The sequence below is a fragment of the Pseudorasbora parva genome, chromosome 17 (genome assembly GCF_024679245.1).
Source record: "Pseudorasbora parva isolate DD20220531a chromosome 17, ASM2467924v1, whole genome shotgun sequence".
Lineage (NCBI taxonomy): Eukaryota > Metazoa > Chordata > Actinopteri > Cypriniformes > Gobionidae > Pseudorasbora > Pseudorasbora parva.
This window is the reverse complement of record NC_090188.1, coordinates 5210093-5235074: the sequence shown is the minus strand read 5'-3', so window position 1 is coordinate 5235074 and position 24982 is coordinate 5210093. Positions and strand designations below refer to the sequence as shown.

Sequence of the window (24982 nt, the reverse complement as noted above, 5' to 3'; positions counted from 1 at the left end):
AAATAGATTTTACACACTAATAGCAATATCGTATCGCATATGAAATATATGACATTATTTAACAAGGTAATGTGTATCGCATTTTTCTTCAATATCGCACAGTCCTACTGCAAACAGCTTATTTTGAGACACTGGTTTTGATTTATGGGGATTAAAAGAGGAGTGGGAGGATTTTTACCTTTATTAGATGGCTGGGTACACACATTACTGACACACATTTATGTGCAAACACCATGTAAAAGTGAATTTTGCATAATAAAATTGTGTCCCCTTTAAACAAGTGCTTATATTAGGACATTTTTATCACCCATATATTAATTGCTTGCTGGCATTTGTATTAATTTAGGTGTTTTTTGCCCCAGCCCCCCAATAATTAAGACGAAATATTGAAGAAAATTCAAAGATACTAGAATGTTGTAAACGATTTGTGGCTGAATTTACAGCAATAGTGATGTTTGCCTTAGTAAACACAACTTATATTGTTCCAACCATTTGTTTACAGCTTATTTGTGTGACACTTTTATTAAAAGAAAAACATCTCAAGGTTAACATGCGTGCGGTTTTCTTACCATGTGATTTGCATTGCATGAGATCAAAAATATTTAATACCAGATGTGTGAAACAAAAGTACACCATGAGCTCAGTTTACTTCTTATGGTATCGAACAGCCCTGTGGTTTCACACATTTTAAACATATATATGCTGTTTACTCCACCAGCACCATGTGCCAACAGACAGCACAGGCTGTCAGTGAGATTAGTAACTCTTTGTTTGATTACATCTCTGATATTTAAATTAATAATTCATAAAACAATACATAAAATCTACATATAAAGGAAGGGGTTAATTAGGGTTTCAGTCATTTATCAATTCCCAAGGCTCAGCATTCTCCGCTAAAAGTGATCGTGCAGACCAGACCGAAAGTCATAGAGACTGGAAACGCTGAGGGCTTGGTAGTACCCACCCCGTCTACAAAGTCACCAAAGCTCGCCCCAATCAGCCTGATGGTGGCGCTACAGCGACCAAAAGTATGTAATGGCTCCTAAACCGTTCGTCCATAGGCTCAAGTATCTATTATAGTTGGAACCCTTTGCTCAAGACGAACAAACAAAAATTCGGATTTGATTGTCAGATTTGTGTCTCAGATTCGGTCGTCACCCTGGCGAAATTGAGGTATTTTGTTTTTGGTAATAAACCTACTTATGGTTTGTTTTTGGTTAAAAAAAAACTACTTATGCAAATTAGTCCTAGCAAATTGATATTTTCATCAAACTCGGCACTCGAGTGTATGGGCCCATGTAAAAAAAAATGCGGCAATCGGCTATAAAATAAAATAAAAAACGATAGCTACGCAATAGTCAGTCCAATTGACTTGAAAACTGGCATGCGGTGTCTTTGTTTTCTCTGAGGACATTCGAGTATCTCGAATAACATAGCTGCCCTCAGCCAATAAAAGTCGAGCGGCTGGCAGACAAGGAGGCCGATTGGAACAAAATTCGCTGGGCCTGTTTGACTCACGGCCCTAGAGGCCTGTGAGAAATTTAAACGAAATTGGCCTCCGGGAGGGCACCTTCGCAAATAAATGGTGTTATTTCTTCTCATCAAAGAATCCTGACAACTGTTTTCAACATTGGTAATAATTAGGGTTGGGTACCGAAACCCGGTGCCAAAATTGCACCGGTAGCTATACAACCAGTATGTACCGGACCGAATCAGAACGCAGATTTCGGTTCCTTATTTCGGTGCCATTAAACGTGCTTTTGCGCTTTGGCTGGTGCGGAGCCAGAGACTTTTAGGTTGTCAGTGCTCGTCACATATCACAACGATTGAGTGTTTTCACTACATCATGTTTATCTTATGTTCATGCACATAAGTAGCAGCAAAACCACGCTGATGTTTATGGAAGTTTCAATAAGGATCCTTTCTGACAGTTATAATTTGACTGTGTTTTATTCATCAGACACACGTTAAATAAGTTACTATATAGTTTACTCTATTCTTCTCCGAGTTCACCGGTCACTTACTGTAATGTCTTTTGTGAGATGTTATGTAAATCCGACAGATCTGATTCTCTGAGGCACAAACTAACACGGCGGCGCCCATCGCGCATTATAGATCAACTAAAATGATAATTATGATGCAACACATTTACTTTCACATATTTGAAAATCTAAATATCAGATAGCTCATGACTTAGTAACAAGTTTGTTAATCTTTTGAATAAAAAAGAAAAATACTAAATAAACCGATACAGCCGAGCTCTGAGCTGTCATATAGCGCTTTTGCGGCTCCTAAGTGTCATATGAGAAGCGCGACACGTGCCATAGAAACAATAAAGCGATGCGTTCTAAGCCAGATAAAGAATATGGTCATATTAATGCAAAATAATGCTGAACTTAAGCTGGTTTGTAGCAGCCCAAGACTCCAGAGTTTCTATTATCAGTGCTGTAAAATCACTAGTATAAGTGCTGTTATTTAGTTAAATTAAATTAAGCCTATTGTAGTTTGTTCAGGTGGCTTTAGCTTTTACTGTGAATTTAAATTGTGAATATTAAATAGTGTTTTGTAACTATCTATATATTTAAGTATACGTTAAACTTTTAATTAATTGTTTAATTTAAAGAATAAAATAAAAAAATCTATAAAAAGCCATTATTTAATGTCATCCACCGTCGTTTTGTGGATCTTTTTTTTTTTTTAAGTATCGATTTAGGCACCAGGACCATTTTAAAAGTCCCGATTTGGCACCAGAATCGAAAAAACCTAAACGATACCCAACCCTAATATTAATCATAAATGTTTCTTGATGTTTTTTGTTTCTTGAATGCCAATGTCTACTGCTCATTAATGCAGATTATTTTTTGACAGTTCAGGATGTTTGTATTTCACACCACAGGACATTAGTGTCTGTGTTTAGGTGTAAAGACACACACACACACACACACACACACACACACAAACACACACACACACACACACACACACACACACACACGCTCACTCACCATGCCGCCAGTACACTCACGGCAGTCTTGCAGGCACGCGAGGTTCTCCCACGTGCTGTAGGCTTTGAGTCCTGCTACGAGGGCTTGCAGAGCGCGATTGCTTTGAAGGTCCTGACCCGTACACAATGCATCATCCATCAAGCCTGCTGCATATCTGACACAAATACATATATTTGAAAGAACTTTTATTCAACAAGGATGCATTAAATTGATCAAAAGTGACAGTAAAGACAATTATAATGCTTTAAAACATTTCTTTTTCAAATAAATGGTGTTATTTCTTCTCGTCAAAGAATCCTGACAACTGTTTTCAACATTGGTAATAATCATAAATGCTTTTTGAGCAGAAGATCCTCTTATTAGAATGATTTCTGAAGGATCATGTGACACTGAAGACTGGAGTAATGCTGGAAATTCAGCTTTGATCACATATATTCAGTTCTTTTAAATTGCAATAATACAGTTTTATTGTACTTTTTGATCCAAGTAATTGCAGCCATGGTGAGCATAAGAGATTTCTAAACACTGAAAATAGGAAAGGGGAATATATATTATGTGCCAGTCATTTTAAAAATCTCTCTCAGACTTTCACTTTTTGACTTTTCTCAGACTTTTTCTACCATCAAATTTTGTTCTCTTTTATGCAGAGTGGAAATGCGTCAGATAAATAATAATGAAATCTGCAGTGGTTTCTCAGAAGAAGAAACTTGTTTTCCTTTGATTCTCCTCCTGTGGTATTTCTCAGAGTGCAACTGACCTGAATTACACAGAAGGAGACCTCCAGTGGAGGCCAGTAAAACTGCCACCGTATCTTTGTTTATATGAACTGATAATACCTTCAAGTCACATTGGATAAAAGCGTTGTTTTATGTCATTAATGTGACTAATGTCATTTAATTCAACTGTGAGACTGTTATTTTGGTGTTTGTTTTATTGTGTTGTATCTGCCTTGTTCTATGTGTTTCTTGTTTGCCATAGTGATTGATTGATTTATGTTTATCCATGTCCAGTTAAGTAGCACATCTCAGGTACACTGTATATAGTCCTGAGTTTCTTACGTTCTTTATACTACACTCCTAAAATAAAAGAGTTTCCATTTTATTAAATGGCAGTTCACATTTAGATCCCCACACCAATATAGCACCGGTACCTATACAACCAGTATGTACTGTATGTACGAATCAGATCGCAGATTTCGGTTCCTTATTTCGGTGCCATTAAACGTGCTTTTGCGCTTTGGCTGGTGCGGATACAGAGACTTTTAGGTTGTCAGTGCTCGTCACATATCACAACGATTCAGTGTTTTCACTACATCATGTTTATCTTGTGTTCATGCACATAAGTAGCAGCAAAAACACGCTGATGTTTATGGAAGTTTCAATAAGGATCCTTTCTGACAGTTACAATTTGACTGTTTTATTCATATCAGACACACGTTATATAAGTTACTATATAGTTTACTCTATTCTTCTCCGAGTTCACCGGTCACTTACTGTAATGTCTTTTGTGAGACGTTATGTAAATCCGACAGATCTGATTCTCTGAGGCACAAACTAACACGGCGGCGCCCATCGCACATTATAGATCAACTAAAATGATAATTATGATGCAACACATTTACTTACAAATATTTGAAAATCTAAACATCAGATAGCTCATGATTTGGTAACAAGTTTGTGAATATTTTGAATAAAAAAGAAAATGAATAGCAGTTCACATTTAGATCCCCACACCAACTTCTTCCCTTACTCAGTTATAAAGATAAAATTAAATGGAGATAATATTTTTCAAAGCAGTGTTTTTTTTTTCTTATAGTACAGGATAGGATAGTTCATCCAGAAATGTAAAATCAGTCATTAATTCATCACCCTCATGTCGTTCCAAACCTGTAAGACTTTTGCTCATATTCAAAACACAAATGAAGATCTTTTTGAGTAATTTCTGTCCCTTCATTGACAGCTACGCAACTACCCCTTTGATGCTCCATAAATTCATATAGAAATCGTAAACTAATCCATATGAATTGAGCAGTTTGGATCATTCTCAAATTTCCTCAGAAAGATCTTCATTTGCATTACGGAGATGATCGAAGGTCTTACCGGTTTGGATCTTACCGGTTTTAATGACAGATTTTTAATTTTTGAGCGAACTACTAAATCTTTAGCACAACTTAATTGGTAATATTATTTGTTTAAAGCGACTTACATTGCATTTTAAAGGTTAGTTCACCCCAAAATGAAAATAAACCCATGATTTACTTACCCTTAAGTCATCCTAGGTGTATGTGACTTTCTTCTTTCAGACAAATACAATCGGAGATATATTAAAAATCCTGGCTCTTTCAAGCTTTATAATGGGAGTAAACGGAGAACATGATTTTGAAGCCCAAAAAAGTGCATTCATCCATTATACAGGGAGTGCAGAATTATTAGGCAAGTTGTATTTTTGAGGATTAATTTTATTATTGAACAACAACCATGTTCTCAATGAACTCAAACTCCTTAATATCAAAGCTGAATATTTTTGTAAGCTTTAGTTTTTAGTTTTAGCTATTTTAGGGGGATATCTGTGTGTGCAGGTGACTTACTGTGCATAATTATTAGGCAACTTAACAAAAAACAAATTTATACCCATTTCAATTATTTATTTTTACCAGTGAAACCAATATAACATCTCAACATTCACAAATATACATTTCTGACATTCAAAAACCAAACAAAAACAAATCAGTCACCAATATAGCCACCTTTCTTTGCATGGACACTCAAAAGCCTGCCATCCATGGATTCTGTCAGTGTTTGGATCTTTTCACCATCAACATTGCGTGCAGCAGCAACCACAGCCTCCCAGACACTGTTCAGAGAGGTGTACTGTTTTCCCTCCTTGTAAATCGCACATTTGATGATGGACCACAGGTTCTCAATGGGGTTCAGATCAGGTGAACAAGGAGGCCATATCATTAGATTTTCTGCTTTTAAGACGCTGTGGAGTACTTGGACGCGTGTGATGGAGCACTGTCCTGCATGAAAATCATGTTTTTCTTGAAGGATGCAGACTTCTTCCTGTACCACGGCAGTAGGACTGGGAGTTGAGCTTGACTCCATCCTCAACCCGAAAAGGCCCCACAAGCTCATCTTTGATGATACCAGCCCAAACCAATACTCCACCTCCACCTTGCTGGCGTCTGAGTCGGACTGGAGCTCTCTGCCCTTTACCAATCCAGCCACGGGCCCAGCCCAGTCTTGACGTTTCAGCTTGTGTGTCTTGTTCAGTGGTGGTCGACTTTCTGCCTTTCTTACCTTGGCCATGTCTCTGAGTATTGCACACCTTGTGCTTTTGGGCACTCCAGTGATGTTGCAGCTCTGAAATATGGCCAAACTGGTGGCCAGTGGCATCTTGGCAGCTGCACGCTTGACTTTTCTCAGTTCACGGGCAGTTATTTTGCGCCTTGGTTTTTCCACACGCTTCTTGCGACCCTGTTGACTATTTTGAATGAAACGCTTGATTGTTCGATGATCACGCTTCAGAAGCTTGGCTATTTTAAGACTGCTGCATCCGTCTGCAATATATCTCACTATTTTTGACTTTTCTGAGCCTGTCAAGTCCTTCTTTTGACCCATTTTGCCAAAGGAAAGGAAGTTGCCTAATAATTATGCACACCTGATATAGGGTGTTGATGTCATTAGACCACACCCCTTCTCATTACAGAGATGCACATCACCTAATATGCTTAATTGGTAGTAGGCTTTCCAGCCTATACAGCTTGGAGTAAGACAACATGCATAACGAGGATGATGTGGTCAAAATACTCATTTGCCTAATAATTCTGCACTCCCTGTATAAGTGCTCAACACAGCTCCTGGGGGGTTAATAAGGGCCATCTGAAACAATACTTTTGTGTAAGAAAAATTTCCATATTTTAAATCTTTCTAAACTAGCTAAAATAACTAGCTTCCGCAGGCGGCCATTCGCATTGATTTATGGCGATAGAGTAACCATGACGTATTGACGAACGCAGAAGCGCAGACGACTGAGCCAAACAAAACATTGGTCATGAATAAGAAGTCTCAAATGAGAATTTTTAAAGAGAAATGCTGGAGGATTTCGACCTAAGAGAAGAAGAGCTTGGGTTGGTTGCCCAGCACTATTTGTTTGAACCGCAAGTGTTGTGTTGTGAAGGCCTTTATTATGTGGATTACATTTATAATGGATAAATGTCCTCTATTCAAGATTATATTCATATGAAAGAAGAAAGTCATATACACCCAGGATGGCTTGAGTAAATCATGGGGTCATTTTCATTTTTGGATGAACTATCCCTTTAAAGTACGCATTTACATTTGATCAGTTCTTGTTTTTCCCTTTGAATCAAACCCATGATCTTGGTGTTTCTCGACTGTTTACGCCACAGGAAAGCTTCTTTAAAGAGGCCCTATTATGCTTTTCTACATGGTCATCTTTCTTTAGTGTGTGATGTTGCTTGATGAGCATGAAAAATATCTACAAAGTCCCTCCAGCGGGAGTTCTTCTCTTTTTCAGGGAGTTTAGAAACAGTGACACTGATATAGAGAAGAGTTCCCGCTTGAGCGACTTTGTAACTTTTGCAGATCTTTTTCCTGCTCATCAAGTAGTTAAGCAGCGAGTTACATTGTTGTACGGGAAACAAACCCCAGAGAGTTACTTACAGACTAGGAACCCAGACAGCGACACCAGATCAGGGCAGACACAATGGGCCCTATTTTAACAATCTGAGAGCATGGTCTGAAGCGCATGCCGCAGGTGCATCAAATCGTGTCTACAATGAACACAACCATTGTTTTTTATCCTCGGTTTCTGAAATGCTTTACTCTTAGCCGTGTGAACAAGTGTCACAGCAGCCGCTGAGCAAACACACAGAGTAATGTCATAACAATAGCGTTTGCGAGGCATGTTGCATAACGCTCCAGCAGCCTTGCTCAGCTCCTCAACACTCGCTCCTGCTCTGCTTCACACTACAGTAACGTTAATAATCACATTCATGAACTTGATTTCTGCCTGAGTCCTATCCCGATTCTTTTACACCGGCTGTGAGGTGAAGACCACATGTCCCAAGCCTGAGAAAACCCTAATAACTTCTGGCAAATTTAGATTTGCTCTGCAAGTAGTCTGGCAAAGAGCCCATTCAAACCCATTTCTAACCTGTCGAAATCACGGCACCAATTAGAAACGTTGGGGCGGGCTTTACACGATGACGACAGCATAGGACGGTGAAGCAGATTTTTGTACATTACTAAGATGGATGCCGCCGTGAAACATCACTCATTTGAATCAGCTATCGCTTCTGTTTTAAGCGTTTTGAACTTTTCCTCTTTGTTAAAACCCGAGCAAAGAACAACATTCGGCTACCAGATGTGGATTACACCAGCTACTGTGATGAGGAAGATGGGGAGTGTGTGTGTGATCATGTGCTAACACTCTGGATTTGGCCTTTCTGTGCTTATTTCCTTACACTAGATCTGGTAATCATGTCAAAATTGTAAATAAATAACTAGCGTAACTGTGCTCGTCTGAAAATGTTGCAACACATCTGAAATGGCTGCATTTGAATTAAGTTTGTGAGACAAAATATTATTTTATTTTCTAAATATTGCAGATCGCGTTCTAATCGCAATACAAATGTCTAACAATGGGGACAAATGCGATCAGAGCTTGATGTTTTCTTCTTGACCGTCAATCCGAGAGGTTTCAGTCGGTCTGAGATTATATTAGGTTATATTAGGCTATTAGGTTTTCCAAATTTTGCTTAAATGTTGATGGAGTGCCGTTGGACACGGCGTCAGAAGCCATAGCAAAATCTTCCTCGAAATCACAAACAGAGAATTGCTGTCAGTCTCAGATGTTTCTCCGTCGCTCTGCATACGTAATCGTCCGTTGGTGACGCTCCTTGATTGATTTGATTTGATTTGAAGAATTTATTTCACACACTTTATCATTTTAAAGACAAAATTAACAATAATTACAGAAAGGGTATTGTGTGTAAAAATGGGAAACCCCAAAGAAGCTACTGAAAGCTTTTAGGAGGGGGCCCAATAACACCATACAACATATAACATACAAGAACAGAAACTCAGTCCATAAACACAAATAAATATAAATACAACAAGACAAACACTACAGCAAACAGACGACAAACAGACGATCCCAGCACATATGAGATACTTTCAAAATGATCAAAAAGTATATTTTAAAGCAGTTTTTCCTTAAGGTTTTTCTTGAAAACGGAGACAGAATGCAACAATTTAAGGTTTTCCTCAAGCTCGTTCCAAATCTGTGGACCTCTACAGACAGCACTCAGGCTCGTACATTTCAATCGTCGTATTTTACCAGTAATTCAATGTTTTTCCCTTGTGTGATAAGTATGCTGGGGACGGCTAATTGGGACAAGTTCACACAACCTGTAATTTAACTTATGAACAACCTGGAACATCATACAGGCATCATGAAAAGTATTGTATTGAGTAAGTCTTAATAGACCAAGGCGATGAAACAAGGGACGCGAAGGGGTATTTTGCTCAGACCACGTTAATACCCGTATAATTGTTTTCTGTAAAGACTGTATTTTTTTCAGGTAACTAGTAAAAGTGTTACACCATATGACGTTGCAATAGTTTATATGGGACTCAAACAAGGTTTTATATAAGATGACAAGCTCTGACTGTGGGAGAAAATTTCTTATTTTGAAAAATAATCCAACGTATTTTGATATTTTTTTTATTAACTGATCAATATGATCAATATGCTCCTTTGGAAATAATTTGTCTATGAAGCTTTGCCAGACCATAACTCAGTTACTACTGAGAATGGTCTGGTTTTAACCAGGCTAACATGTCCCAAGATTCTGCGCTCAACTGTGGCGTCATCAAACTACACCTTTGTTTTGAATAGGCGACCTCTGGCAAATGGAAGATTTACATAGTGTAGCTTTAATGAGTCATGGTGTGTTTTAGGGTAACGTGCAAAAAACCAATCAGAGTCTCATCCCCCATTCTCTTTAAAAGCCAGTTGTGCTCGCACCATAGAGGATTCATAATTTACATAGAGGAATTAGCGAGTGTAAAGTCTGACCACTTCGCCAGAGAGAAATCCTTCTATTTTTTTTATATTTAAAAATGTTGCTGTTTGCAGCTGCGTGTCCCTGTGTGTGTGTAATAAGCAGATGTATGTTGTGTAAAATACGCCCTTTAAAGAACACAAAAAATACTGTACTATTGACTTTAGAGCAGGTTTTTGTTGGTCAATGGCGGATTCGTTTTCAGTTCCTCAAATTAGCAACACGCCACCAATGCGCCTGACCACACCTGGTTTTCAGACCAGCACTCCTATGGGCGAACAGATGGACGCGAGTGCATTTGATATTTAAACAATGTGGAGCAGGACGTGAAAATTATAAATACTTGGGCTGAAACTAGCAAAAAAAAAAAAGAGATAAGAGAGGAGCTGCAACAATGTACAATATGTGAAAGTTTTTTTAAACATTCAAGCATTAAAACATTTTCAAATAGACCCCAAAAGCAAAATCAAGACTTAAAAAAGGGCATAAAAGGTAGCCTGGTTAAAACCAGGCCATTCTCAGTAGCAACTGAGTTATGGTCTGGCAAAGCTTCATAGACAAATAATTTCCAAAGAGGCGTCATAAACAGACATTGCTCAAGACCTAAAACCAATCAGAGCAATGAAGGAGATGAATGACGATTGCAGACAGAGAAATATCTGAGACTCTGACAGCAATTCTGAACATCTGTCTACAAACCAAAAGGTTGGTGGTTCGATCCCCGGTTCTACCTGACCAAGTGTCGAGGTGTCCATGAGCAAGACACCTAACCCTGGCTGCTCCCGATGAGCTGGATGGCGCCTTATGTGGCTGACATCGCAGTCGGTGTATGAATGGGTGAATGTGAGGCAAGATGTAAAGCGCTTTGGATGGCCATAGGGTCTGTTAAAAGCGCTATATAAATGCAGTCCATTTACCATTTACCATTCTCTGTTTGTGATTTCGAGGAAGATTTTGCAATGGCTTCTGACGACTTTTGTCGTTGTTGTAAAAGAAATATGACAATAGCTGGTGTCCACCGCCACTCCATCAACATTTAAGCAAAATTTGGAAAACCTAATAGCATCTCAGACTGACTGAAACATCTCAGATTGACAGTCGAAAAGAACATCAAGCTCTGAACGCATTTGACCCGGTTGTAAATGCATTTGTATTGCGATTAGAACGCGATCTGCAATATTTTGACAATAAAATAATATTCAGTAATTTCAGATGTGTTAGAACATTTTCAGACTTGAGCATATACGCTAGTTATTTGTGCAAATGTAATGTACAAAATCTACTTCACCGTCACTGCGCTGTCGTCATCGTGTAAAGCCCGCCCCAACGTTTCTGATTGGTGCCGTGATTTCGACGGATTAGAAATGGGCTTGAATGGACTCTTTGCCAGACTACTTGCAGAGCAAATCTAAATTTGCCAGAAGTTATCTGGGTTTTCCCAGGCTACATAAAAGGTCCTCTTTAATGACATACCTTGCATCTTTCCTCACCATTTGAACAAAATCATCTGCTAAGTTATTACTGATAAATGATATGAAAGATCATAGAGAGTGTGAGGTGGATTAACCTCGCGGTGAAGGTGAGAGCGAGGGCAGCAGCCAGGTGTGGCATCAGTCTCAGATACTGCGTCTGGTGCTCGATGATCTTAACCTCATCCTGATCCTTCGGCCCGAACTGCCTGCGACTGTGAAAGGGGTGACGGCAAAAAACAGTTTCATTTACACCACCATGGCACACACAATCACATTCAAACCAAATCTGAAACAGGTCACAGCAAAGGGTCAGCCATCCCACAAGACACCTGGCTGTCAGCACACCGGAAACACGAACCGATGAACCCACTTCTCTAACCGCATGCTAATACCGAGTGCAAGCATTCGTGTGTGTAAGTGTGTCGATGAAGGCATGATGTGGTGGACGTCTTGGTCTTGTGTCTGTACGTGTTTGAGTCTTTCTGCTGTACTGAAGTTGAGCTTTGTACACCTGTTACCCTTGAAGTACCACAAACTGTATCTCTACATCTAACAAATGCAGGTGGCTTCCCCACAGAGCAGACGTGATGGGAGTGTGTGTGAGTGTGTGCGCGCGTATGTGCGGTTTCAAAGGTGAGAAGCCCACACAGAAATCCTATTGTAACTTGCATCATCTAAAGTTGAGTGCATTCTCTTATACATGCCGCTTCACATTAAACAGACGCCTTTATGTACTAGTCACATTTATGTAAACGCAAATTTGCTTAGTGATGCTAACCACATTTTAGAAATAAAAAACACATATTATATAGCACTTCATACAATGCAGATTGCTGTAAAGCAGTGTACAGCAGCTCTAAAAGACAATAGTGATATTATTCAGCAATTTAGATCAATGTTCATTTCAATTTGTTGCAAATGTTCATTAGCAAAATCAGTTTAACTATAAAGCAGCTCTACAGAAGATTAGTGTCTTTATTCATCTCAAGTCAGTTCACTTTACTTTAATAACTGTTCATCAAATTATGAAACGAGGTTATAAGCAGCTCTATAGAGTCGTTATTTAGATCAAGTCAGTATGATGTCCTAAAGTTTGTCACCTGTGATTATGTACTCCCCAACCAAACATGTCCAAAAGTAGGTTGTTATTGAGATCAACAGCTGGTCATGTGACCTCGACACACCGGCCTTTGTAAAGAAGGATTGTTTTTATGTAAGGGTGTTCTTGGCTTGTTTTAAAATCATTTACAATTAATGTCTTTAGAACTAAACCTGTTTTCGTCTGTTTTTCGAACATAGACCGCAGCATCTTTAAACTATTTTGGAGTAAGATATTCTATAGTAGGACATATAGAAGAAGGCGGAAGACGCAGTGGAACCACATGAAGAAAGTGCACACATACAGTTTCCTGAAGACTTGATGAAATGCAAAAAAGTGCCGTCTGCCATCTGAACAATTGTCCTTCATTACTCTGAACAGATGACAGTGCTGTGTGCCATGAATTAGTTTGAAGCGTGAAATGCGGCACTTTTTACAATAAGCATATTTTAATGTGGCTATAATTTCCTACTGGACATCTTGTATAATATTTTTCAAATATGATGCTATTTGCTATTTAGCAGAATCTTAATATAATTACTGATTATATTAAGATTACGCTGCATTACCTAAAAGCTGCATTACCTTGGCTATTTAGTATTTGTTATTGTTAATTAAAACTATTATAATTTGAAATAAAACAAAATAAAATTTAAATATTAGATGAAAAATAAAATAAAATGTAATTAAAATGACAAAATATTTACATTTAAATATATATATATATATATATATATATATATATATAATGCAATTAAAATAATTATTAAGAAGTAGTTATATATATTTTATATTTAATACAATAACTTATTTAATCATAAATACATTTTAAAAATAAGTAAATAAATGTAATAAAATTACTCAAATTAATAAAAAAGAAAATTCAAGTATTTAAAAAAATAAAATTAACAATACTATAACTGAATGGCTAAAACCGAAACTCAAAATGAAAACAAAAATATATATATTTTTTAAAGATCATTCTACATATTAAGAAATACTATAATTGTATATAAATCATAACGCTGCTATTAATTTGTGACCAAACAGCAGCACAAAGAGACAACCGTTATTTTATGACCAATAAATATTTCACCATAATACCGATCAGACGAAAGACTTATTTCATGTCGACTTTAAGAGATTGCATGAAGAAAGTGTCGACCTCCATAGAGCTCTTATCATTAAAAATAACTAATGGATGAATGGACAAGCCGGTCTGCTCCTCCCAAAACATTTCAAGTGGAACTTGACCACCAGCTGTTCAATTGTTGTTTCTAAACTTCATAAAGTCTAAAGTGCAATGGTTTTGTGGCGTATTGTAATAAAACAAACTCCAACCAAGAAGAGGTGTGGTGGGCTGAGAGCTTGGAGCCTGATAACTGCGAGTGCGGTTTCTCTATCACACCTGGCGGGGCCTGAGCTCTCATACGTGTTTTGGAACCAAAGCCGTGGCTCTTTGTTCCTCCTCTGATATGTGTGCGTGTGGGTGCGCAGAGCTGTTTTGCAAATGGAAAACCTGCAATTATAGAAAGCAAACATTTCCTCTCTTTCTGTCTTTTTTTTCACTCTGGGGATGCCATCTTCAGAGACACCCTGCAGCCGCCCACGCAGACGCACACACACACACATGCACATATACACACACACACACACACACGCTCACACACGCAGAAAGCCACATGTGAGGAAGACAGCGCTGCAGCAGCGGAGGCGCGGACCAGAGTATCCCTCTGAACTGGATGTTCTCTGCGGTGAGGAGAAACTCCACACGTCACCACGCTCTCGTGTTGTTTTCACTCATTTCTAGAGTTTGTTGTTTATTTTTCTCTCCCTCGAGACCACATAAATAGCTTCTGAAACTCATTTTGATGTCAGTTTTTGCGTTTGAAGGTGCGCTGCTTTAAAATACTGATAAATAATTACGACATTCACACGCACACATAGGTTTTTTAAACATCTTACCTGTGACTGTAGCGTACTGCGATGACAAGCCCCAGCTGTGTAGAAAGCACAGATTTAGCACATTGTGTAAAGGGGATTTTTGTGGAAAAAAGGTCTTTTTAAAGCTGTGGTTTTCAAACAGGGGGTCTCAAGGCACAACATCTAAACATCTAAAAATGTAAGATCATGTCATATTTCATATTTTAGAAGTCCCTCAACACTTGTCTTTTTTGTTTAAGAACCAGGGTCTTGGAAAACCTGGATATATGAGGAATCTTAAAAGTGGGGTTTCTAGACCTGGAAATTCACGGGAATTAGTCAAATTTAAAAAAGTCATGGGCATTTATATAACAAATATACATTGTTCTGATTATTATCAAGCTCTAAAATGTTTTATTGGGTAGAAATGGCTATTTGTGAGTAAAAAAAAAAAACCAGTCATGTAAATTCATTAATAATAAAAATATTATTTTATAATATAATTATTTTATTTAATTCATTTAAGTAAATGTTATCATTCCAAATATAATTTAGAATATTTCTATATATATTTAATTAATTTATACTGCCATTTCTAGTTTCTGTAAATAAAAAAGTTTGAAAATGAGCAGCTTTTTCTTCACAGCAAAAGTACCAAAAATATCTGTGGGAGGGGCTTTAAATATTGTCTTTGACAACATAGGCCTCAGAGTCAGAAAGATTGAGAACTGCTGCCCTAAAGTAAAAGTTATCATTCATTTATTGTGTCATTGGTAATAATTAGTAATGGTAATAAATTAGTAATAAAAAGACTTTTGTTCTTCTGCCCAAGCAGCTCTTTTTCATACAAGGATTTGTACACAATTGTGGTCTGACACCAGTCTTTCCACTTTCACTGTATGCAGAAAACCTGCATTTATGTGTCCTATGCAGATAGAAAAGTCTTACAGGTTCAGAACAATGTGAGGGAGAATAAAATTCATTTTTATGTTTTAACTGAGCTATCCTTTAATTTCGGCCTACATTTAATGACTCATAACTATGTCTGATCTATGAGAATGCTAGTACTAAATTTACATGCATAACAAAATTTGAAAATATCCAAATAAAGGTGAACTCAAAATATTAATAAATACTATAATAGCACATAAATAATACACTGTTGTATGATGGAGAAATAATTGAATGTCTCCCTCTTGTGGGGAAGCTGGTGAACTTTCACACAGAGAAGTTTGTGATGGTGCGTTTCCTGATGACAAACAAATGTTTTAAGTACAGTTGAGTTAAATGTGAGTGGATGTGAGGAAACCTTCATGGCGGCCATGGCCTGTACGGTGAGACCCAGGCGGGTGGGCGTCAGGGCGGCGAGCATTGCATTGAAGCGACTGCTTTTACTGAGGATGGGAGATGAGTACAAACCCTCAGCTGACACAGAACCAAACCTGCAAACACACAAATACAGTCGTTGAAACGCAACAGTCTACCTGAGTATTGTTATGAACATGTGCATCTCTTTTAAGATAAATATACAATATACCGGTGAGTTGCTTTTTATCATTTTAACAGCCTTGCTGAATAAAAGTATTAATTTCTTTCAAAAAAAAAGAAAAAAATTACTGACCCCAAACCTTTGAATGGGTATAAGTATATTGTTAGAAAAGATTTTTCATACTTTTTACACTTTTTATTCATCAATGAATCCTGAAAAAAGTATCACAGATTATAAAAAGGTATTAAGCAGCATAATCGTTTCCGACATTGATAATAAATCATCATATTACTATGATTTCTGAAGGATCATGTGACTCTGAAGACCGGAGTAATGACGCTGAAAATTCAGCTTTGATCAAAGGAATAAATTATATTTTAAAGTATATTAAAATAGAATACCATTTTAAAAAATTACATTTAAATTGTAATAATATTTGGAAGTATTGTACTTTGATCAAATAAATGCAGGCAAAGGGATTTCTTTCAAAAACATAAAAAATAGTAATAATAATAGTAATACGTTTCCAAACTTTTGACCGGTACTGTATATATACACTGATCAGGCATAACATTATGACCACCTTCCTAATATTGTGTTGGTCAAAACAGCCCTGACCTATCGAGGCATGGACTCCACTAGACTCCTGAAGGTGTGCTGTGGGATCTGGCACTAAGAAGTTAGCAACAGGTCCTGTAAGTCCTTTAAGTTGTGAGGTGGAGCCTCCATGGATCGGACTTGTCTGTTCAGCACATCCCACAGATGCTCGATTGGATTGAGATCTGGGGAATTTGGAGGCCAAGTCAACACCTCAAACTCATTGTGCTCCTCAAACCATTCCTGAAGCATTTGTGCTTTGTGTCAGGAGCATTATCCTGCTGGAAGAGCCACAGCCACCAGAATACCGTTTCCATGAAAGGCTGAACATGGTCTCAGCAGTGCTTAGGTAGGTGGAGCGTGTCAAAGTAACATCCACATGGATGGAGGACCCAAGGTTTCCCAGCAGAACATTGCCCAAAGCATCACACTGCCTCCGCCAGCTTGCTTTCTTCCCAAAGTGCATCCTGGGGCCAACGCTTGACAGAGGGCGTGGCTGAAGCTTGGTGCTGACGCGATCATCATAGTGACAAAAACCAATCACATTAACTTACTTGCCGCTTGGACCACAACACACCCAGCCATCCACGTGATGTAAAATAAAACGTGATTCATCAGACCAGGCCACCTTCTTCCATTGCTCCGTGGTCCAGTTCTGATGCTCATGTGCAACTGTTGGTGCTTTTGTCGTGGTCAGGGGTCAGCACAGGCACCCTGACTGGTCTATGCCGCCTCATACACAACACACTGCGATGCACTGTGTATTCTGACACCTTTCTATCAGAACCAGCATTAACCTCTTGAGCAGTTGGAGCCCCAGTAGCTCGTCTGTTTGATCAGACCACACGGGCCAGTCTTCGATCCACTTCAGGTTCTCCACTGTTCCTTCCTTGGAGCACTTTTGATAGATACTGACCACTGCAGAACGGGAACAGCCCACAAGAGCTGCAGTTTTGGAGATGCTCTGACCCAGTCGTCTAGGCATCACAATTTGGCCCTTGTCAAACTCGCTCAAATCCTTACGCTTCCCCATTTTTCCTGCTTCTAACACATCAACTTTGAGGACAAAATGTCCACTTGCTGCCTAATATATCCCACCCACTAACAGGAGCCGTGATGAAGAGATCAGTGTTACTCACTTCACCTGACAGTGGTCATAATGTTATTCCTGATCGGTGTATATACTGTATGTATAGATACGTACACTCAATTTATATTGGCTTCAAAGTTTTTCAAAAATATCTTGGTTACATTTATAGTTCACAATGCCTGATCTAATTCTGACCGTTAACTCACTTTCCCAGCAAATTTTCCCTTGGTATCCGTACGTTATCAAATATCAAAATGCCATTGTCAACCCCATTCAGACCTGTGTAAAAACAAATATAAAGTACAACAATCAAATTAGGAAAACATTATTCAGGAGGGCTGGCTGTATTGCAAAATTGTGTCATCGTCTTACCCTCCTTGTGCTTCATGTCAATGGTCGTCACTCCTGGCCACATGACTCTATTCTGATCACGGATTGGCACAATAAAACAGTGGGGACCTGAGACAGACATCCTCTCAATAAGACGCATGATTTGAGGTGTCATATAAAGTGCTTAAGTTTAAAACTGAGTGAAAAGTTTTAAACTTTTGTTTTTGTTTTTAAACCTTTAAACGTTTGTTCACTAACTAAAGTATGAGCAGTGATGCTAATACAATGTTAATACAAACATTTTGTCCTCATACTCACAGTTTTTTCTCTTTATCAATACTGAGATTCAAGCTGATTCATTTTTAACACATCAATTTGTGCATAATACACAATACTAAGCCTTTTTATGCTTTCCAAGCATTTTTAGATAACAAATAAACTGATGAGCACCACAAATGATTGCATTCATAGTTTAAATCAGAGTGGATGCATGTCTAAATATAGACCATTGAGCAAAAATTAGGTGCTAGGAACATGCCAGACATGATGACCAAAACAATGCGGATAGGTTTATGATGATAATGTGTATGAGTAAAACAGCCGTTGCATCAGTCTTACCTTGAGATTCTGTGTTTATAATGAGTTGAGCAAATACAGCAGCATAATTTCCTTTCATTGCATTCCCGATGTACATTTTCTGAGCATCTTCAGAAGGTGTGTGAATAATAAACTCCTGCAAACACACAACAATCACACATTTAAAGAGACTATATGTAAGAATCACTTTTTGTAATGTGACCTCCGACTTTTTAGGCTGTCTATGAAACCCTGACTGTTTTTTTATGTAAAGGAAGTTTTTTTCTGGGAGAATCAAAAGGATGTGATGTCTACAAGAGAGACTCTCTTCCGTTCGATAACACTTGCAATGTTCAGGATAATGCCAAAAGAGCTATTCTGTACTGTAATGTCATGTGTCATGCAAAGAAAAGGGATTTATTCAAACTATAGTCTCATATAGCCAGATCTGTATAGTCTATAGTCTCAAATGTACTTCATAATATAACTATAATAACTGTGTAATTTTAATGACCTCATATGTCAACATGTTGCCGGTGAATTGCAGACATTTCCACATCGCTATGATCAGATGCTTTCTTAACTGATTACCAATGTCATTTTTGTTGTGTTTATTTTGTTATTGAGAGGAACGCGCGCAGCACATATTGACATATTCATCTAAACAGCGTGGATGGGGTCTGGATGTTTGTTAACAGTATATCGCTGCATATTTTTACTTCTAAGCGTGAGTATATCGGGACCTTCAATCATGTACGTTACATCAGAGTCCTGTACCCGACGGGTCGACCCGCAAATTTTGCGGAAACAGGTGAAAAACATCCAACTGTGTCAGATACGGGTGCGGGTCGGGTCGGACAAGGGGGAAAGAAGAGTCTAACATGGGTTTAAAACAGTCACGTGCGAACGTAAAAATGTATGCATATTTTTAGGAACACATCTACAAAAATATGTCTTGCCTGTATTTCAAGTTAATCAAATAATTGTAAAATAATATCAGGTTATTTGTGCTCGCGCCGCCACACGCCGGGGTCGCACACCGGTCTTAAAGCTCAGCGCCGGAAGCGCACATTATATAGGCCTACACGCGAGCTCAGTTTTGAATCCCCTTCTGACAGAAGAGCTTCACGATGTGTGCATCTTGTTGCACAGGGTGAAATCAGTACATTGGCGCTCTGTGGCACGGCAGGATTTTAAACAACTACCTGAGTGGCCGTGGGCAGGCGCCGAATGAAAATAATGTGTTCGAATTTTAAAGACGTGGCGCGGTGCTGTATTTACTTTTGTATGACCTGGCAATAAATGTGTAGGCCTATATAATGTTGTATGCTAAACTGATTTTATTTCGGGTGCAGGTCGGGTGTCAGTTCTATTTTAAGCGGGTTGGGTCAGGTGTGGATTTTAATTAGTGCTCCATGACGGAAAACGGGTCGGATGCGGTTTAACGCACCACGGGTACGGGCGGTGCGGATTTACAAAATTGGACCCGTGCAGGACTCTGCATTACATGTACATGAGCAAAAAGTAGCTAGCAGCATTTCACTTAATGGCCACCAGTCTTGCTAATGGCAACTGTTTCTGGATTCTACATACAGGATCGCCCCTTTAAACGTAACTATGTGTCTATTTCACGATTAACAATGTACATGGACCATTCATAAGAACGTTGGTGTGTCAGTATCTTCAGTGTCCAGGGGTAGCTTTAATAACATCTATAATGTAGGCTAATACTTTGTTTATAATCAGAATATAGTCATTTAAATAGTCAGGCCTTGCCTTGCCTATTCAACGTTTTAAAAAAAAGACATCCCTCATTGTTCCTCCTCAGCAAAATTAAACTTTTGTATGAAAAAGGAGGGCATGGTGCTCACTTTCTTTGTAATTAATTTGCAAGAAAAGTTTTTGTTTTTGATGACACTTTGTGAGTACTTCATACTTCACCTTGCCATTAATTGCTCCTCTGCTGCCATCTACGGGTTATAGTGGTAATTAATGTCTATCAAATGTTGGATGTCCTACATCTTGAAACGTTCAATTTTACAGATGGGGACCCTCTTAGAAGCATGAACAAATCATGTTTTTTGGCCATTACACTAAAACTAACATTTGAAGTGCTGGAAAAATGTCCAATTACAGACACTGTTTCTTATTACAATGTTCCCATTAGCTTCAAGTCTTTATTGCAATCAATAAAACTGGTTTATTGATAAATTAGGTGAGTGGGATAACTGCATTCAAATATAAATACAACATTAAAAAGTTAACCATTGAGGGTTGTGTCGATGTACAGCTAGTACAAAATGACATTTAACAGTAAATGTGTATTTGAGAAGTTTGTGAACTAGATATTAAATCTCTTCTGTACTTATATCCAAGGAAAAGTTCCTCCATTTCCAGTGAATTACCAATTCAATATCAGTCTGTTTCCCACAGAGCTATTATTTGGGTTTGGAAAAATCAGAATGTAGTAGATTTTTTTTTTTTTTATCATTGTATGTTTTGTATTGGTAACACTTTAGTTTAGGGTCCAATTTTCACTATGAACTAGTTGCTTATTAGCATGCATATTACCAGGATATTGTCTGTTTATTAGTACTTATAAAGCACATATTAATGCCTTGTTCTGGAGGATCAAATTATAAATTTAAACTAAACAACTAGCATACTTACTATTAATAAGCAGCAATTAGTAGTTAATAGTTTGTTAACACTGAGAATTGGACCCTAAACTAAACATTGACCTTTTTACCTCCTGTAATAAATAAGTAACAACCTTGGTTGTTTTTAGATGTGCTATACAAATAAATATTGTATTGCAATATTGTATGCTTTTTACCATTTCTGGAGAAATGTGGGGGTAAACTATTGTTTTAAAATTTGCATTGCAATCACTATTAAGCCCAGATCGTCCTGTCGACAAAAGCATAGAGTAGACCTGGATATTACCTGTGTGGATTGATCGTATCGGGCCTCAGTGATAATGCCTCGCACATTGCTCCCGTGGCCCCTCTCAGTCATTGCAAACATCCCTGTAAACTGTAACTCCTGCAATTAAACACAGAATCATATAGATGCTGCTGCCTTGACATTACATCAATAATTGCAGACATTCATGTAATAAGCAAACAACATGTGCAAACTCAAAAACTGAGCCAAAAATGAGCAGGACTTTGGCTTGCAAATGTGCACATCTACTGAGCATGTTCAGAGTCTGGAGTGGACAGAATTTATTCATGACTTACTGATACAGGCAGATACCACTTCATCTTCTGCTCTGGACTGCCTAGATTATTGACAGCACCACCGTACAGTCCACACACAACACCGAGCTGAGGGTTACAGCAAGCAGTGCAGTGTGACTATTCAAATGCACAACCGTAGCGTGGAATAAATGCAAATGTGTAGCATCATGCGTGCCAGCATGACATGCAAATGTGCCTCAAATAAGCTGAAAATTATACTCTAGACAGCAGAAAACCTGTCTCAAAGAATTACCTTTAATAAGAAGCCATTGTAATATAAGAATATAGTGCAAAGCTGACAAACCTTGACTCCTGTGGCCATGTCAGCGGAGCAGATGAGCTCGGTGATGCTTAAACTCTTGTTTATGAAGCCTTTTTGCTTCTCTTTTAACTAAACAAAAGCAAATAAGAAGAGCATTACACTAACAAAACATACCACTGTGCTGCCTGCATGCTTTTGGACTATATGGACTACATGCTATGGTATCATAGTTTCACCACGATTTATTTTCATCTACCATGATGACTAATAAAGCTGAGTATTTGAGTAAAGTACTAAGCTATACATCAAAGTATTATTGTTTTTACCAAATTACATCCTAAATTTACCATGGTTAAACACCACAGTACTTTTTGAACGCGTAATGAAGACTGTGTACCTGATTTTGAAGGTGTTTTCTCATGAAAGGCAGTCTTAAGATGTGATAGAGTCTCTCTGCTGTCAGGTCTCTATTCTGATCCAGGGTCAGTTCATAACTGCACGAGAACACAATGAGCTCTTAAAAATTAAAAAAGGATTTAAATCTAGCCTATTGAGACAGAAATGTGCACAGCCTCCATCGGGTGTGTGGAAGAAGAGGTGACTGTATATTTAATTGACTCAAGCTAAGTCCTTTGAATGAGTCTTTAAGAAATCATATGGACGTAGCCTACCTGCTGGATTGAAACAGTTCACACTTTGAAAACGCGTCCCGAAAGGCCTCTTTAATCTCCCAGAATTCTCCATCCAGATATCTGGCAAGGCTGCTAGGTTGTTTTTGATCCATGGATGATAACAACAGACTTGAGTTCCTCTCGTTTTTACTTTAACTGTAACATTCCACTTCCGCGTTTGGATGATGTCACCGCGTTTCGCGGCAACACAGCCAATACATTTTTTTCATTGCCAAACAACTCATAATAAAATAATAAATGCAAAACAAAATGACTAAACGTGTATACTAAATTAATATTTTTAACTCCACACAAAAATAAATTCTAGGTCACTTATTGACTATATATATATATATATATATATATATATATATATATATATATATATATATATATATATATATATAAAATATAACGTTTTATTTTTTACTATAAAAAGTAAAAAAATTTTTTATTTTTATTAAGTTTTTTATTGAGTTTTTCTATTACTATAAAAAGTTAATTTATATTAAAATATATAAATATATAATTCGTTATGAAACATTTAATGTGAAAAGTTTATGTAATTATTATAGGACTGTAAAATTATGACACGGGGTAATGACCCCTGCAGAAAATATCCTGCCTTCCGTCAACGAACATCCAATTCATTGTAAGTAATTAAAGCCATGCAATATCATCTGCGATAATATCCTATTGTGTCTTATTAATATTATTACATTTGATTAAATTATGAAATTGACACAAAAGAGGATGCATGCAAACATTTTGGTTAAAACTTTTTTTATAGAGGTAAAAAGGCGCATAAAAAGGAGAGAAAAAAAATAAAAAATGAAATGTATTGGACAAAATATGTTCTGTCACTGCTGTGAACTGACCACCACACAGAATAAGAAATATATCAAAACCTTTAGGAGTGAGCTGTAGCCTACACACAGCAGTCCTAAACCTGCCAAGACACCAGCACAATAACACACTCGATAAAGTAGCCTATTGTTAATTTTATTAAAGTGGAATTGTGCAAGGTTGAAAGTTTAGACATCCCACATAAAAGACTGGTCTACAGGGAACAGATTTGGCATTCTGCAGGAATTTTGCTCATCCCTAAGTTTTGATTATTCATATGTAATTCTTATTTCACTTAGTTCGTATTGTAATAATAATAAATATTATTTAATCAATGATCAGGCAAGTTTGATATATGATGGTGGTCTGACAGTAAGCCTGAAGGTGGTCTGATATCTGGTAATCTGGTCTTAGTTTGATCCCCCTCACTTTGAGAGTCCTCCCGCGCTCCTGTGTACAGTACAGCTCTGCCGGATTTCATAATGTCTTCTGAAGGTTAGACTGCTCCTCCCATTCTTATCAATGGAGCAGGCAGGAGCCGGAGCGAATAGACACAAATAAACTATTGGCTGCTTAACGCAGGTCATCATGGCCTATCAACTTAACCACTTACTGAATAAAGTTCCAACAGATCTATCTATCTATCTATCTATCTATCTATCTATCTATCTATCTATCTATCTATCTATCTATCTATCTATCTATCTATCTATCTATCTATCTATCTATCTATCTATCTATCTATCTATCTATCTATCTATCTATCTATCTATCTATCTATCTATCTATCTATCTATCATCCATCCTTTAATCATTCTATATATATATCTATCTATCCATCCTTCCTTCCTTCCTTCCTTCCTTCCTTCCTTCCTTCCTTCCTTCCTTCCTTCCTTCCTTCCTTCCTTCCTTCCTTCCATCCATCCATCTAACTGCCCATCCATCCGCCCATCTATCCATCTATCCATCCATCCATCCATCCATCCATCCATCCATCCATCTAACTGCCTATCTATCTAACTGCCTATCTATCTATCTATCTATCTATCTATCTATCTATCTATCTATCTATCTATCTATCTATCTATCTATCTATCTATCTATCTATCTATCTATCTATCTATCTATTCATAATTATGATGTCATGTTGAATATGAAATATATATTTATTATTTTTTATATTTGTTTGAGTCATGCATGCGTATATGTCTGTGCATGTGTGTGCGTGTGTGCGTGTGTGTGTGTGTGTGTGTGTGTGTGTGTGTGTGTGTATCTATGTGGTGAGTTTAA

The 24982-nt window shown here is 37.7% G+C and overlaps 1 protein-coding gene across 2 annotated transcripts in view; it reads right to left on the bottom strand.

The window, feature by feature from the left end:
* Positions 1 to 23016, bottom strand: part of acoxl (acyl-CoA oxidase-like) — a 73884-nt gene extending 50868 nt beyond the window's left edge. For both annotated transcript variants that reach the window (XM_067421949.1, XM_067421950.1), the window contains exons 1-12: positions 22847 to 23016; positions 22573 to 22669; positions 22218 to 22304; positions 21914 to 22000; positions 21618 to 21716; positions 18714 to 18828; positions 18138 to 18224; positions 17972 to 18044; positions 15899 to 16031; positions 14632 to 14666; positions 11663 to 11779; positions 3006 to 3159 (exon numbers count right to left, since the gene is read on the bottom strand). In XM_067421949.1, coding sequence (XP_067278050.1) covers positions 3006 to 3159; positions 11663 to 11779; positions 14632 to 14666; positions 15899 to 16031; positions 17972 to 18044; positions 18138 to 18224; positions 18714 to 18828; positions 21618 to 21716; positions 21914 to 22000; positions 22218 to 22304; positions 22573 to 22669; positions 22847 to 22959 — 1197 coding nt within the window. In that variant the 5' untranslated portion in view covers positions 22960 to 23016. The remainder of the gene's footprint in view (positions 1 to 3005; positions 3160 to 11662; positions 11780 to 14631; positions 14667 to 15898; positions 16032 to 17971; positions 18045 to 18137; positions 18225 to 18713; positions 18829 to 21617; positions 21717 to 21913; positions 22001 to 22217; positions 22305 to 22572; positions 22670 to 22846) is intronic.
* Positions 23017 to 24982: the final 1966 nt, after the last annotated feature.